The sequence below is a fragment of the Apteryx rowi genome, unplaced genomic scaffold, assembly GCF_003343035.1.
Source record: "Apteryx rowi isolate R43461 unplaced genomic scaffold, aptRow1 scaffold_68, whole genome shotgun sequence".
NCBI lineage: Eukaryota > Metazoa > Chordata > Aves > Apterygiformes > Apterygidae > Apteryx > Apteryx rowi.
In genome coordinates, this window is record NW_020450960.1 from 1,800,878 (window position 1) to 1,818,210 (window position 17,333).

The 17,333-nt window shown below is 37.5% G+C and overlaps 1 protein-coding gene across 9 annotated transcripts in view; it reads right to left on the bottom strand.

The window, feature by feature from the left end:
* Positions 1-16,194, bottom strand: part of LOC112975631 (zinc finger MYM-type protein 4) — a 35,386-nt gene extending 19,192 nt beyond the window's left edge. For 4 of the 9 annotated variants that reach the window (XM_026085985.1, XM_026085982.1, XM_026085981.1 and 1 more), the window contains exons 1-9: positions 12,078-12,120; positions 11,138-11,668; positions 9,480-9,547; positions 8,710-8,880; positions 5,555-5,633; positions 4,869-5,121; positions 3,136-3,310; positions 2,805-3,017; positions 694-844 (exon numbers count right to left, since the gene is read on the bottom strand). In XM_026085985.1, the coding sequence (XP_025941770.1) occupies positions 694-844; positions 2,805-3,017; positions 3,136-3,310; positions 4,869-5,121; positions 5,555-5,633; positions 8,710-8,880; positions 9,480-9,547; positions 11,138-11,645 (1,618 nt within the window). In that variant the 5' untranslated portion in view covers positions 11,646-11,668; positions 12,078-12,120. Of the gene's footprint in view, positions 1-693; positions 845-2,804; positions 3,018-3,135; positions 3,311-4,868; positions 5,122-5,554; positions 5,634-8,709; positions 8,881-9,479; positions 9,548-11,137; positions 11,669-12,077; positions 12,121-16,175 lie in introns of those variants that run through there. The other 5 variants (XR_003256682.1, XM_026085984.1, XM_026085980.1 and 2 more) reach the window with 4 other exon arrangements.
* Positions 16,195-17,333: the final 1,139 nt, after the last annotated feature.

Consider the following 17,333-nt stretch of genomic DNA (forward strand, 5'->3'; position numbering starts at 1 on the left):
TGCTTGCCAGACCCTTTAATCTCCTAGTATCCCTAGGACGTCAGTAGGCATTTTTCTGTTTTACAAGAGAAATAGCAGGTAATCTGTTTACCTAGCCCAAGGCAGCATTAGGCAGAGGTAACTAAACTAATCACCTGGACAACAAAAGCAGAATAGTCACAGTGGTGGTATAGTAGGTGTCCACACAAGTGGATTTGTCTAGCTGGGAAACCCACCAGTTTCATTTGTGAGAGCAGAAAATACGCTAATGTTTATGATTATGTTTAGGTCCGCTAAAAACAAAGAAAGGTCTAAATAGATTGTTTTCTAGCAGATATCTAGAATAGGAATGGAATGTATAAACATATCTGAAAATCCCAACGTTCAATGTATTAATATACAAATCCTGGAAATTTATATATGTTCGTGAATGCACAAAAAGACAAAGTGAAAAAGGGAAAACTTTTGGCTTCTACCCTTTTCTTCCTAGAAAAACAGCTTTATTTAAAAGCTGAAATGTCTGCACTGTCACAGTGAAGTTAGTCTACAGTAGAAAGCCCCTATGTTCTCATGTCAGTACCATCCCTTTAAAAAAAGAAATGTCACTTTCCATTCCCCAAAGAAAGAACATCTGCCTTTGCTTTCAAGATAAATTAAGTTTGGATATAAACTATGTGAAATTATGCTTCTAAAAAAGTAAAAGCATAAAGTTACCTGCAGAAGCAACCACTTTAACTCTATATGCTGACAAGCAGTTAACAGAGCAAAACAGTTCAGTTTTTCCCAAGTTATTTGTGCTCTCGATCATCTCAGCTGAAGATCTCAAAGATTTACACAGTGCGCAAGGTGTAATTTTAGCTGACTTCTGTGGAAACAGTAAAAGAGGTCATTCATCTGAAACTTAGTGGTTTTTACTAACCTGGAAATTAGTCACTAACACATAAAATGTGCATAAAATGAGAGTCAGTGTACTTGAAACAGAACTTACGTTACAGCTGTAATATTTATAATGCAGATATACTTCTCTGAGTTCTCCAATATGCTTGCTATCATTCAGGCTAAGGACTACCGTTTAAGACAAGTTTAAACAGTCCCTAGGCTGTTAGGACTAAAGCCTCCAAGTGCAAACTATAATACATGTTGTAGTAGCACATGTCAAGTAACTTGTACTTTAAAAATTTTCGCCAATAAATGACATTTTGCTTATGGCTTAACACATTTAGCTATGTATGTAAGCAATAATCCCATTCAGCAGATTAGAAAACAAGAAACATGAAGAAACAGGTTCCCTGAAGATACCTTTGGCGAGAAAATGGGGAACAGAAATATCTYATATCTCCTAGTAATAATCACAATGTTTTCAATCCACGGTCTATGAACTACTTTTTTTAAAGAGACCCCCAAGAAGAAGTCTATTTTTCCATAGACTTACTATGTGGGTGTCTATACAACCACTGAAAGGTTTTTAGCATCTTTAAGTTTGGAAAACAGTTTGAGAAATACTGTACCAGAACATTTTATTACCGTGTCCTTAAAAATGCACTTTGTTCTACAAACAGCTATACGAGATTTTCACAGAAGGATAGAACAGAGTATACATTGCTAAGGATTAAAAAAAATATATCACAAAAGATCCAGATATGATCAGAATGTATCTGTCAATTGACATGAGTGCTGTTTAAAAAACAAACAAACAAAAAACAATAGAAGTTAGATTACTCTTATTTTTATAAGCTTTGAACATACTGTATTTCCAGGAAGACTAACTTATATGACATTATGTTGTGAGATGCAAAGGCAGTATGAAATCCCTCTCTTTTCCAGTTTAGTTAATTTAATTTCCATATTTGTTACAATAGCACTTCAGAGGACAACCAATATTGTAGGTAGTTTTCTGGAAGAAATATTTTACCAGATTTTTTTTTAATTCATTCATTTTCTTGGTCTAAGTGGTCTGAATAATGGGGCAGCAGAGTCAAGTCATAAAATGTACAGTTACACTATCTTATCATAAGGAAATTTCTCCTAAAGTAATCGCATTAAAATGTCAGTCAAAAGTAATTGAGCTATCATACTAAATTAGGGTTCTCTCTACTGCTCAGCTCTTCAAGAGGCACGATTAAAATCAAAATTAAAATATTAAAAATTTAAAATCATAATGATCAACTAATTATTACTTTTCCTCTCCACTTAATTCAAATTCTGCAATCTCAATAGCTGAGGTGAGTCAAAAAAGTAAAGGGTTCTCTCGTGTTTTTACTATTTAAGGTATCCATGACCATAAAGTTGGGGAGCATGATTGAGACAATATATTTAGAAAGCTGGAATTTTGAAAAAACTTCTTTTTCAATAGCAAGAAGGATCTGTCACAACGTGAGATATCCTAAAGTTATACTACTGTTCACTTGTAAGGATTGGGAGGCAGCCAATGAGAAACTACATTACTTTTGTCACTCATATCTGGCAGAGAGTAATACTTAAACAGAGAGCACCTCAAAGGCAGAAAAAACCAGCTCTGCTCAAGAGGTTCTTGTGCACTGTCAGATGATGGTCATCTCCTGAGAAGCTGGCCCAGATTTGTCACAGTGGACTATTGCTGGCTGGTTCTACTGTGCCTTTTCTCATACATATACTCAATAGCTGTTTTAGTAGTATGAGAAACAAAGCAATAGGCTGGGACAAAAATTAAGTAGCAAATGGAAAAGGGAAAATCTTAAGACAGGCTAATAACTAAAGTTATCAACTAATAAATCAAGATCTATTTCTTAAAAGGCTCAAAATCCAATCAAAGACATGCTTTTAGTATTGTAAGTGTCAAAATATACCTGCTTGTATGCTGTAACACATGTTGAACTGCAGAACTTCTTTGACTGTCCCTCTATTTGAAGCATGTGACACTGGCCAGATCCACTGTAACAGTAGCCCCCACAGTTCTCACAGCAGTTCATGGTCAAATTATTAGCCGAGCGGAACTTGGAGAAGCAGGCATCACTGCAGAGCTTGTGGACAACATTTTGATAATTCACTTCATGTCTAATCTAAAAGAATAGAAAGAATATATAATAAAAATAGAAAGAATATGGAATAGCTGATCTCTGGGATATCAAGTTGTCCTGATCTAAAGGAAATTCAAACAAAAAAGGAGTTTGCACTTACCACTGCATTTTTCTGGCACATGCTGCACTTGGTTGAAATGCTGTTAGTATGAATAGTAACAACAGGTTTCCTTTTCAGTTCATACGTAGAAAGACATGACTGGCTGCAGAAATCCTTACTGGAATTTGTATTGTCAAACTGGGCAGTGATTACATCCTTTGGATTTAGAATGTCTCTATGGAAGGAAAAAAAAAAAACCCAAAAGAAATAAAGAGGTGAAGAATAAATGTTTTCATGTCAACCTGCTCTCCCTTCTTTTGTTGCAGACCAAATGCTCTCTTTCTAGAAGAGGATGGATTCATTTAATTTAAAGCTTTTTTTTTTTTTTTTCTGATCAAAGTACCTGACTTCATTTTTCTTTTCCTGGCAGGAAAATAATAAAGAAGTACAAATGAGAATCAGTTAGGTTGTTTATTTGCAAGTGGATACTTTGTGAAACATTTTCTATCTGGACTTAGGAGAGGCATATAAACACATCAGGTTGGATCATCGAACCTTTTGGAAAGGAACTGGGAGGAGACAACTGTTTTGCGTGGTGTTTAGTAAAAACGTTCAGAAAGGAGGTTATGCGGATTAATTCCCTTTAACAATGAAAATATCAATCATAACGGGGTAGGGAAAAAAAAGGGAAACGCAAAAGGTCACAATTTCTAATCACCACGTAGTTCAATCCAAAATAATCTGACCACTATTGCAACCTTTCCTTCTTCTATCTCCAGTCTACAATTCTTTTTGTTTGTTGCTGGATTTCACAAACTTAAGGCTCTGCTTACTTTCTCCCTCTTTTAAAACAGTCATTTGCAGAAAAGTTTCAAAGAACTTAAGTATAAAAAATAGGAGGAAATCTTTATATCACTTCCTTGGTTGGAAGGATGCCTCCTCCTCACTTGTCTTGTCAGATGTAACCACTTTTCAACAGAATAAAAACAAATTACAGCAAAGACAGGTGAACTTTATTACAAGGCCTTTTCACAGTGACATATCAAGTAAAAAGAACAATTAACTGAAGTTTCAAGTTTAAGTTCTGTTGACCTTGTAAAACTGAAGGAAATAAATCTGTTGTTGAAGAAATGATGCAAAAACAAAGCAGCATTCGTTCTGCAAAGAAACTTATATAACTAAAATTACTATATATAAATAATTCTCTTCTCACACAATTAGCCTGAGAGGCTATTTATTTGCCTTAAGGTATGGTACAGTCATATTCATGACAGCTTAAAGAGCCAGACAGAACTCTACTTCTGCTATTTTGGAGATAATGACAGAAAGAAAAACATAATTTTAATAATTAAAATGGTTTCTAGAGCAGAAGATTCAGGCCTGTATTTCCAACAGGCTGTGGAAAATGGAGAACATCTTTTCTAAAGAATTTTTTCCAAATAGTGGTTTTGAGAGTATAATGACATTTTAAAATGTGAGGAAAGTGAAGTACCTTTTGAAATACAGTTTTTTATATTTGGCTCTTTCTAATAAAAAAAAAGACAGGATGCACATTTCACAGCAGAGGCTTTTAAATCTATGTGCATGCAAAATCCAATTCATGAAATGGAACTCAGAGTGTTATTTGTAGACAGATCAACAAATAACAGTATTGAACACAATCTTTTGCAGGGAAGCTCAACATAAGAAGTGGGCATTAGAAAAACAGCATATAGTATAAGAAGATAATTGAAGCCTTTCATTATTTGCTTGAGTATCAATTATTACTAGAACAAGTTAAAACACTGTCCTACTTTGAGCAGCTTGAGCAGGTTTTCTTGGTAGAAGCTGGTGGGCGAGAAGCTGGAACAGTGTATCCAGTGAGGCACAGTGTGGAGCAGAAGAGCTGAGTAGAGCCTTTCCTCTGGTATGCAGTTTGCCCCTTCTGGAGGATTTTTTTACAGCCAGAACAGGAAACCCGAACAGCTGTGGTTGGAACTGAAGGAAGCATTTTACTCATGCCAGAGGATGCCACAGCAGGCTGGAAACCTGACGACAACTGTGGAGCTAAAAAAAAGAGAGAGAGAGAGAAAACATACAGTAACTGTTATATATATATTGCATATCATTCACTGTTGTGCAGGGGGTAAGCATAAAGCCTATGACTTGCTTTAGATTGTCAGGATATAAGGGAGCATTAAATAGCAGAAGAAATTTCTATAAATACATGCCCTGCGCTGGCATTCTGCAGAGGAGATAGTGTCAACTACTGCTGAAATTGCTAATGTGCTTTTAGCACCCCTTTCACATTCAATTCTCCTTTGCCTCAAAAATAAAAGTCTTTTAAAATCTCTGAATATCATTGTCTCTAAACCAAACTAGTTCTTTTTTTCTACTGGGCTTACACATAGCAAATGAAACGTAGAATAATCTGCAAGACCATTTGCAAAAGTGATACATTTTATAGATTTAAATGAAGTTAGTCTTGCCTATTCCTTACCAAGAGGACTGCCACTGACTGAAAATACAGCACTGATTTTCAGCTCCCCTTCCTGAGTTTTTGGCTGTTGGCCGTACTCCTAAAACAAAGGGAAAGGAAAAGGAGAACAAATATATACATGTAATAACAGGTTACATGATTTCCATTCTTTCATAATGCTGTATTGAATCTAAGGTCCAGCAAAGCAAGAATGAATCTCCTAAGTCTTTTCCAAAGACCAGGTATACAGATGTTGCTGTGCTGAGGCAGCACACACAACCCGCTCAGAAGTTTGCAGCATACAACTGAGAGCAACATGTGGAAATGGAAAAGTGCACCTGCACGATACATTCCCCTTTCCAGCTGTATTCCAGACCCTTTCAAATTTGGTGTAGGCAAAACTTAAAAGAAATCTCTGCCTTCCATTTACAAAGAACTTTCCATCCAGAAGTGCTTTACTGTTTGCAGTCCTTACCCTCACTCTGTGAAAAAAGCTTTATTTTCAAATTCATAGGTGATAACAATGAAATAGAGACTCAGACCTAGATCAGCAGAAGTATTCCGTACTTCATTAAGACTTAAGTACCTTGGAGGAGCCTAAAGTGAAGCTTCATGACAGGTTAAGGAGTTTTAAAATGGGACATCCATGGTTCTGCCCCATCACCTATTCTGGGCTTCAATGCTGAACTGGTTGATAGAGCTGAGTCAGCCAAAAATTAACTTCTTATTGTAGTCTTTTTGTTTGTTTGTTTGTTTGGCCAGCTTAGTTCCTTGAACCAGCTGTGTGAAGCTGCCATTGCTACAAGCAGACCATAACAGTCCCTGCTTAGACTGGCCTCAGTGAGAGGGGAATAACCTTGCATTTACTACAGAATAAGAAAATCCCTACAGACAGTTGCTTGCGGAATAGCTGACGTACTATAAATCACTAGCTTGCTCACAGCAGCTATTCATACTTTGACACCGTGCTTCCTGCTCGTGCTTTCTCCAGAAATCTGAACCATAAAGCAGCTTCTAACACTCTACATTTAAATCTTACTAGGTCAAAAACAATAATCTCTCGGAACTATGGAGCTGGTAAGATTTAACCTACTTACAGTTATTTGACAACAGCAAGGGCATGGTGTCATATTATGACTGAGATAAATTAACAGTTGCTGTCTGACTGCAAGGTAAGCCAATTCAAAATCACTGGGCAAAAATAAACTCTCACTTTTCAGTGGCAGTGAATGCTCCCCTCAGCTTAAGCCATCTCTTAAAATGCACCCTAACATCCACGTAATATCTGTTAAAATTTAACATTTCTCCTACTCATTTGGGAAAATTACAAGTTTCTATACTAAGACAACCAAACTATTTCTCAACAGGTTTCCCAAAAGAATAGTCAAAGGTACTAGTTCACCATGTAAACTATCAGACTGACACATTCAAATTTCCAGTAAGACACCGCTTTTAAGCTGTGTACGGGCATGCCACGATACTGGTTTTAAAGCACTGTGKTTTTTTTGTATTACAATTTAAAAACTATGTCCTAGTCAATACCAGGAATAGAAATGGAACCAAATCCTGACATCAACTGTGCGTGACCAAGCATAGTTTCACAGCTGTGCAACAGTGCTGGAAGCCAAGAAGCTTCAGCTCCTACTATAGGTTACAGCAAGTAATGCTCTATCTTTCAGGATGCATGAAAAAAACAAAACACTAATTCTGATTTAAAGCAAAACTAAAATGAACCTTCCTCAGTTCTCATACTTTTCCAGTATAAGAGAGAGTTGATAATTATAAGATTTTACTCAAAGGAATTAGTATTTTGAACAATAAGGTATTTGATATTTAAATTCCCCAAGTCTTCACTTTTACTCATTAATATGATCTTTGATGATCACAGACATCTTGCATTACATTCCACACAAATCCACATACCAGATGCCATCTTGGAGGACGAAAGAATAGACAGATTTAACTAAGGTATATATGGTTTGACATTATATATACTTAAGGAAAAATAAAAACAACCTCATGGATACTGAACAAATTAGAAGGGCAGTGAAATCTGAATGGTTTCAAATACTTGTTTACTATTTTTTTTTTTTAGTTAGCCAAGAATATCATGAGAAAAGAAGAAAAAAATTGGGGAAGACTGGCCCAAAAAGAGAAAATACTGCAAAAGTACATAGAATGATACTAGAAAAACTAATGCCTGAACAAGAACACCAAAACTCCAGTGTCAAGGCAAATGGGATGAATCAGCTTTGGGAAATTCTGTTTACTTTTCACTTAGTATAAAGAGACTCTAAACACTTAGCTTAAGACTGTACACCTAATTTTGAAAGGCTAAGGGTAGGTCAGATAAATCACCACTATTCACATGACCAAACCAAACAGTTAAACACTAGAGTTCACACTGTGCCAAAAATTCGCAGTATTTTGCAATTTTGGCATGAAACCCAAATACTAGCAGGGAGGAGACAGGAACTGAAACATAAATGATTTCCTTGGTATCACAAAGCAAACCAGTGGCAAAGAAAGGTTAGAACTCAAGGTCCTTGCCCCAGCACCACACAGCCCAACAGGTCAGCCTTTCTCCATTTTGGAATCATTGGACTCTTACCTACATCATCATAAAAAATGTCAGTCTCAAATGAGAAAGTCATGTAAACATATGCTTAAATTGACTTCACTGACCTGCATGTATTTTAATATTTCGGTAAGGTAAGACTTGTATGTATTAATTTAAAACAAAAACAAATAACTAACCACTGTGCTCACAAAGATAACCTTTAAGAAGGAAGTAGCAGGAACAGTTCTTTTCAAACTACACAGCTCTAACTGTGACATCTCACAAAATATTCAGCAATACATGATTTACATTTTATTTTCTAACAAGAATGAGTTGAAATAAAGTGTCTATATTGCCACAGATTTAATAATGAGACTTTTAGAGCAGTTCGTTTTGTCTCTAACTAAAAAGCATAACATTTTCAGTGATATGGTAACATGATATCAAAAAGTTGGGGTTTTGGGTTTCACGGTAGTATAAGAGGGAAAAAATCCTTCTACTAAACTATATCCTTCAAGTTAAATTTCGGTCAACAAACCAAATAAAATGCTGAATTTATGTCCAGCTTATGCGGTCATTTGTCAGACCAAAATGAGAAATGCAATGGGAAACTTACCTCAGAATTATCAGGTTCATCTTTAATTTTGTCTAATAGTCCCTGCTGTGGGGCCATAGCTTTATCATATTCGTCATCCAAAGGCTCCTCCTTAATTCTAATATTTGGTGCAAAGGAATTCCCCAGCTCTTGTCCAATAGATTCCTTACTAGAAAATAGGTAGCTAGACTCCTGAAACAATAATATGAAAAAGAATTCACCCTCCTGCATCTGCCATAAAGAGTTGGGCTGCTGCCAAGGGGGAGTTTCTGTTGCAGACCAAGAGAAATGGGTCCTGCCACTGGAAGTTGGGAGAAATGAAGAGCAGCAGCTGCTGCCTCTACCTCCCTGCAGCACCCTCTGCCATCCCACCCCCAATCTTTTTCACTCCTTTGGACAAAGCAGAAGCCACCCAGCTCTCTAAGTTGGTTGTCAGTAGGGACACTCAGTTGTTTGGACAGAGTCTGTTGTTGATACAGCTGTTCCCTGTCTCATCTGGAAAAAAAGGCAGCAGGTCAGATGGATGCATCCAGGTCTAGATTCGGCTCACCAGTCACTGTCAGACCATGCTGAATATGGAAGTGGCTATCAAAAGAATCCTCAATCCAAAGAGAGGGTCAGCAAAATTTTACAAAATTATATGCAGACTGTTTAAGTAGCAAAGATGTCTAAGAGTCAGAAGATCAGTTTTCTTGATACTCAGATTTACACTCAAATATAAAATAAGTATTTTGAATTATTCCAAGTATATTGCTACACTTGCAAAAGTGTTTGAAAGATCTATAGCTTACCCTGAAGTTAGTTTCTGGAGTTTGTGGCGCTAACTGCGTCCGTAATGTTTCTTCTACTTGATTATGAACTGAGGAAAACATATACATTAAATATAAATGAATACAGATTCCAAAGAATTTCCTTTAAAACTATCTAGAGTCTCATTCTAATCCCCAACCCCATAGTCCGTCAGCACCTCAGAAGTATTAAACTACACCCTTTCCCTTCCCTGCAAACAAGAAGGTAATGCTCAAAAAGAGCTGACAATATTATTATTCTACTGGGTCATTATTTTCCTATTCCAGCAAAATGGTTGTAAAATTCTGAAGCAGAATTGTTCACTCAGAATTTTCTACACCCCAAAGAGTTCTTAATTCTGCCATATTTCTACATTTACTTCAGAAAATATTTTTCAAAGCAACAAATTCCATCCTTTTCTTTGCTGTTCTGATCTTTTGCCTCTTGCCCTCCTCTCGGGAAACAGTAACTTACCAATAATAGAAGTTGCTTTTTTAGCATATTATCTCTTTAATATGTTGACAAATACTGGATTTGTTACTAAATAGAAAGCCTATGAACATTTAGTACGGCTATTTCAACTACTGACTCCACTCTCCAAGGTTGCACAGCTTTCAGCCACAATCTTATGTTTGTAGGTATTTGCAATTTTCTGAAATACGTCTTTTGCACAGAAATATTCTGTACTTTATTTCCACCTGAAGATAACATCTTTAACTCCTCTCTATTTTAAAAACCTCTGTATTGTTCCTCTATCATCTGTGGAAACTGGAAGCACTGATTTTAAGATGCTGTTACTAAACACACAATTCTGGTATTTAAATTTTGTAAGCTGTGAATTTCAATAAATAGTCAGGAGCTTCTCACTCATTGTCTGTCCTTCCCTCCATCTATACAGTCTTCTGAATAAAATTAAATCACATGTTCCAGCCTGGTTACTTTTAACTTTTCATTTACTCTTCCACTCTAACTATCAGAGCTTGGGAAATCAAAAAAAGTATGTGGGCAGCAAGACTACTGGTGTCTTTCAGGCTCCTTCAGATGAGAAGTGGATTACAGGCATCTTTGCTTCTCTCTGTGTTGGTTGGACAAAGTCCAAGAAACAAGTATCTGAGGAAAAAGGAGAGCTGTCTCCCAAGAAAAGTAGATCTCAGGTTACTCCCTGCAGACACTAATAAATTTCTTGTAATCCTTTCCCTGATGCCACTATGAAATGCATAGTGCTTTAAGTACACTCGTATTAATGAAGAATTGGTGCTTTGCTCAAAAGAAATCTTTCTTGGCCACCAGCTTAAACTAAACTTAATCATCTTTTCTTTTAAGGAGTTACAAGGTCTATAAAAAACTGCCAGAGAAACATAAGGAAGCTTAAAGTGTCACCCAGCCTGGTTTAGTGAAACACCACAACAAAGGCTACGTTGAGGCTTTGACACAAGCTGTGGAGGACGAGACCCCCTAATGCTGCCAGGCCCTTTTGCAAATCCTAGTCCTAATACAGAGTTCACTGTATTTTTGGGTTCTTAATAAAATGCTTCCCTACATACAACTAGGCACATTATCTTTGCCAAGACGAGGTGTTCAGCAACTAGCTCTATCACTAATTTCTATCTAGTTCGTGCTTCCTCTTTCCTGGGTAGCCAGGTCTACGATGTCAAGTTACCTGCTTTGTCAAGAAAACTGCTTTTCAATCTAGAATCCATATCTTTAGGGATTTTTTCCAACCGTTTTTCACGTTCTTGAAAATGTCCTTCTCTATTCTTGTCCTTTGTGGAAAAAGTCTCTTTGCCATTATCTCTTGTTATGCTAAAATCTTTTCGAATTGATTTAAATACAGGGCCCTGTTCATAATGAGAAGAAAGATCCTTTTGGATTGCATTTTGAATCTGAATTTCTTTTTCACTGTCCAATTCATGTTCTGTAACTCTCTTGCCCTCTTCCAAATGGTCTTCACCATGAATTGCTGAAGGGAGAGTGTCTTTTGGAGTGAAATTTTGATCATCTTCATTGTCACTCCCAACAACAGGTATGCCTGCAAGATCCCCAGAGTTCAGAAAGTAATCGTCATCATCATCATCCAGCAGCGAGTTTTCAGATCCTGTTCGATTCTGTATTCCATAAGATATGCTGTCGAGGGCAGGTGTTAAGTTGTGGTCAGCGTCCTCAGACATTTCTGCATCCAGGATTTCACCACCTAAGGAGAAAAAGAAGTATTGGTAAACAGTCATATAAGTCACAAACTTTATGTGTAACAAAGGACGTGTGTAAATGTCCTTTGCTAATTTGTCTAATGCTGCAATTCCTTGAACCCTTTTAAGCCTTCTTGGGCCAACATTACTGATAAAATGCTGCTGACACAAGAAGCATTTCTGCCCTACTCACCACAGGGTAAAGCAGAAACTGAGCTTAGTAAAACTAATGCAGGAATAAAGGGCACTGTCTTTAACTCATATCATAAGCGGTATTTGTGGAGAAGGCAGTGCGGAGAGGGAATGAATAGCAAGGGCTGGGAGAAGAGCAAGACAGCCTTTTTGGCAGCAGTGATATGTCTAAGAAGTGTTTTATTGAACTATGACCTTAAACAAGTAAATAAAAATACTTACATTTTTCTGTAATATCAAATACTGCATCAGATTTATCTTCAAACTGTAAAAAGGAAAGCAGTATATCATTATCTTGCTCAGCTGAGATGTACTTTGTTAAAATGTATCCTACCAAAAACAAAACCATAAAAAAAATCACAATTCCTCCTCCCTCCTTTCCTGCTGCAAGCAAAGTTTTGTGAATTCGGACTGTTAAATTACTAAAAAGTGACATTTATCCTAAGGAGTTTAGAAGTACATAGAAAAAGCACACAATGAAAATTTAAAACTAGTATTGCTTTACAGAAAAGGTGGGGGGAGAGGGAAGGGAATGTTAAAACTTTCACTTCTACAGGAGATACTTGTATCAGGTCAAGATTATGGATCCCACACCAAAAGCATTCTGCCCTCTTCTGCTCTCTGCAAGCTTTCATTTCATCTAACCATTATAAATGGAACAATACCAATGCATACCACTTTCACTGACATGGGCTACACTGATGCAAAGCTTTAATCATTCTACTAGGGAACGTCCCCTTTCCAGCGACAGTGAAACTCCTAGGAGTTGGGAGGCAATGAGTGTCAGTGTGAGTGTCACTGAAGAACCAGATGACGACTGTGCACTGTACAAAACATCTGCTTTCATTACACTTCCTCTGACACGTTAAAGTTGACAGCATGCTTGAATGCTGTCTGAAGAAGCATGTGCACTCAGAATACTTGCTGTTCTCTAGAACGTCCTGCTCTTATTAGCATCTGTCCTTTTTGCCTAAAAAGTAATAGCAGTTCATTTAAGTCATCTCTCCTTTCTTTGCATCTCCAGCTCTAACTTTTCTTTGCTGGTAGATCCTGCTCACACATCAATTCTTAAGCCATCTTAAGGAAAGTAATGGGATTTGAAAGCAAAGGGATAATCACTAATTTCTTTGAACTCAAGTCATTTAGTCGATAATCTGGGGATTCCACAGGACTGCGATGGGGAACTATCAGTTTCTTAGCAGACAGCTCTGGGAAGAGATGACAACGCAGTCACAGGATTCATCTGATGGCACAGTGTCCATCAGTCTAAATCCAACATCTCCTACAAGTCCATAACAGGGAGTTAGCTCCTTCAGCCTAACTTGACAAATGTGGAACTAAGTTCTAGTGAGGCCCTGTCCAGCATTGTGAATTTCAAGACAACTCAGTACTGCACTTTAAAAACAAAACTTTCCAGCTTCTGTGAGCAGAGATAGTTGTGGCTGGAAAAGCCACATTCATCATAATTGTCTAGAGGAAAAAAGAGTAAGCAACCACCTTCCAGGAAGGTCTGCAAGGCCTGCGTTCTCTTACTGCTATAATGATACTAGAGTGTCTCAGGAGATGCAAGTTTAATGTTGATCTACAAGTCCACATGTAATCAACTAAGTTTACACTAGTGTAAAACTAATCCCATAAATCTCTGATATATTTAGTGCTAATACCAGATGCTGAGAGCAAAAAGAGTGATGGTGTACTGTTTTTATATAACATCAGTAAAAGGAACTTGCTGCCATTTGATTATAACACCAGAGTATGAAGCCCTCTGATGCATAAACAATAGCCTGTATTTTTTTCCTCCATCTTGACCTTCCTTTATCCTTTCCTTGCTGGTAGGATAACAGAAGTTTTCAGTGCAGATGAAGCATTAGATAATGCTTTTGTTGAAGTAAATTTACATCAAAGTAGTTTTTGACTCATGTGAGATGCGGAATACCTGTGGGGAAGTGTTCTAGGTTCTACCACAATCTTGGTCACTTTATGTCCCAAACCTATGTATTCCTCCTCCACCTCCGGCATTAATAAATTTTTTACTAATAGGTGACAAAACAAAAACCCCGTTATTAGCAGAAGATGAAATTTTGCTGTCTGGACCTCTCTAACTGTTTCATTCAAAGAAATGCATGGTTTAACTTGGCACAAGGTGCCATTTGCAAGGGGGCATTAGGCACTACCATAAATATTCTGGACAACACTTACAATCTGCTTGGAAGGAATCCAAGACACTTCCCAACCACAAGGTCATCCTAGGAAAAAAAAAACTATTTGGGATTTTGTTCCTCTTTTGTGAAGCTATGAAAATAGTAGGTGATGTGTTTGCCTTGGGAACTTTCAGATCTTGATCAATTTTCTTCCTTTTAAAAGGTTTCAGGATAGACATTTAATTGTGTTTAGTTTACATATGTGATTTTTCCCCTACTTTAAGCTTGTGCTGGCAATTACAAAGGTTACAGTTTGATTCACACGCTACAGTCTCTGTCAGCAGTGAATATTCAGGTCATAACACACACTAGTTGGGACCCTTAGTAGAGCTGCAACAGTCTGGAGTCAGAAAAGGAAGGGATAACTACCCTGTGCAGGGAGGTGGTCGGTGAAGTGGAAATGCGCAGGCCAATTAAGGATCAAGGATCTGAAGACATATTTCAGACCTACATGGGTAGGCAGATCTGCGTCTACTATCAAAAGGTTGCATTACAAATACTTATAAAATAGGAACTTCAGGATCTGATAATATTAGCAGTCGTGGTTTCTGATGGTGGACAGCATCAGAACCCCCACGTGGGGAAGCACCTAGAGGAAGCGTTTGCATGTTCATGTGTCTCGATACATAGGTATCTACACACACACACAAAAAAAATAACCCCAATAAATTATTAATTCTAGCCTATAATTGGACTATGCCCTCAAATGAGGGCTCATATCTTTATATATTTTTTCCGAAATAGTGGGGGGTATTTTCCCCATTTATATACATTCTATTCCATTCTTGAATCCTATTAAGATCTTATTTAATGCCACTCAGGAGGAACTTTCATATATTAACAAGTAGTTACACAAAAATTGTATCACCTTTTATAAGTTTTAAATGAGTTGGCTCTCACTGGATTATGGTCTTGTATTACACAGAAATATAAGTAATAATGCCAAAGTTACTACTTCCACATTATTCTATTTAGATAAAGTTACCTTGCAGATCCCTCTCTTACCAGTCCTAATATTTCCTCCTCTGATTAGTTGTCATCCATTCTTAATTCCCTTCATTTCTTCTGCTCTAATTTTTTTAAGATGTGGTGATTAGAAAGGAACAAAAGTACTCTAGAGGCAAACATGCAACTGATTCATCAGACGGCATTTCTTAAAGGTCCTCTGAGACAGATCTAAGAAGAGGCACCTTCATATCACAGATTAAGTCCTAGGTCACTGCAGAACGGAAAGTATGCAGAACGGAAAGTCTTCTGTTACAATACTCTAGGCCTGAAATTCCCAACATAGTCCTCAAAACACACTTCTAGTTTTAAAACGAAACACATGACTACTATATTTTATAACACCTTCATTTAATCACTTTGGCTAATATTTTGCCAGAGAATAACTTAATGATAATCAGTGCTTTTAAGATAGCAAACATTCCCTAAGATTTTAAGACAAAACAGCTTAGATATGGAATTAGTAAAATGAAATGTTTTAGAATATATGTTTCTTAGTGATTCTGTCTCATTAGCTAGAATAGTACACAGAGCAATGTTTTGCCTATTCAGGTTGTAACAAATAAATAAATAAATAATACAATAATACACAAATGGTGATAAAACAAATTCTGTTAGGCATTTCTGGAAGCGGCAACTTTAAAAGAAAAATGTCAGGCTTTCTATCAGCTGGGGAAACAAAATCTTCAGTGAAACTACAGTTACTAAAATAAATCTCACAATGAGTTTGCTTTAAATTAACTATTCTTTACAAACAGAACAACAGCACTGCTTTTATAAAAATTATTCCACTAGGTATGTTGCTAGATTTTGTTGTAATTACACACTAGACACTAGGGAAATATTGTTACATCCACAGTAYTCACCCCTTATTTGCTTGAAGCGGGTGACAGAAGAACACCGTTTACAGTTTAATACAGTGTGCTAATTTGCAATAACTAAAAAACCTGTTCAATACTATAATGGCATTCAAAGTTGCCATAGCATCCATAAACCAAACAATAGATTATTTTTGTGCAATACAAAGGCAGAAGCTGCCCTATGGCTACAATATTGTTTTGTATGCAAAATAAAAAACTACTTTAAAGAAAAAAATCATAACAACTTAACATACACAGGCACATATCTTTCTAGCAAGCCTTTTGAAGTCTGATCTTAGGTTTTAGTGGATCCATAAGCAAACTGTGGAGAAGAAACAGAGATGTTAAGAAAATTGCAGTTCAAAAAACCCAGAGATTTTCTCAATTTCTTGTCTGTACAGTTTCCTCACACCTACAGAGCACAGCATACACCCCCACTTCAGAATTTAATAAGCTCCTAAGGAAGATATAATTTTTTAAAAAGCAATTTGCATTTTAATTCCTATTCTTGAACCAGGTGTAATAAGATCAGGAAGCATCCCCTGACCTTTTACACATGACATCCCTAGAAGAGATGCCAGGCAGGCAGCCAACTGCACTGCACCTCTTCCGTAGGAAAACCACGCAGCACAAGCAGAATTAAGCACTAGGTCTTTCCTAGAGCTGCTTTTGCAGCATCGCAGACAGACCCATCGATCCATACCTTCAAAGCACCTAGAGAGGGAAGGAGCAGAGGGTAACAAAGAGCCAGGCTGCTGCAGATACCTGCTACAGGAAAAGAACCACTGCGGCAGGAAGAGAACCCGGCGGGGTCAGGCGAGCCATAGAGCTCCGCGCGCGGAGCCGGGCCTGCAGAGCCCCCTAGCCGCCCCGGCCGGCTGGGCTCCGCGCCGGACACCGCGGCCCGCGCGGGGGGCCGCGTACCGGACGCCCCCCGCGCAGCGGGCCAGGCTGCCGGCCGGCGCTTTTTAACAGATGGAAATAGAATCAGAGCGCGCGTTTGGGGAGCAGGAGTCGGGAGGACGCGAACTTTATAGGTTTTGCAAGGTACGTCCTTCAGACTTCGGTGGGCATTTGAGGAATGTTCAAGCTTTCAGAAGACTGTGCCTAGATTTTAGTTGCAATCACTATTTCAGTCTAAGCGTAATGAAATGGATGCTATGATGGGTGAATTTAAAGGCAAATCCAAACAATCATCTACACACGTAAAAAGACAAAGGCAGACATTTTTCTGTTTCTTAGGGCTCCTGCTCTTCCTGCTCAAGAAATACAATTATATGTTGTTTAGGCGTCTTAAGTTCTTAAGTTTCAGAAAATAAGATTAAGGCATGTGCTGAGGACATTTTATATTTGCATTTTTAGAATTCACCGTAAATACCAGTGAGTAATTCAGCACATAACCTTATTACTCC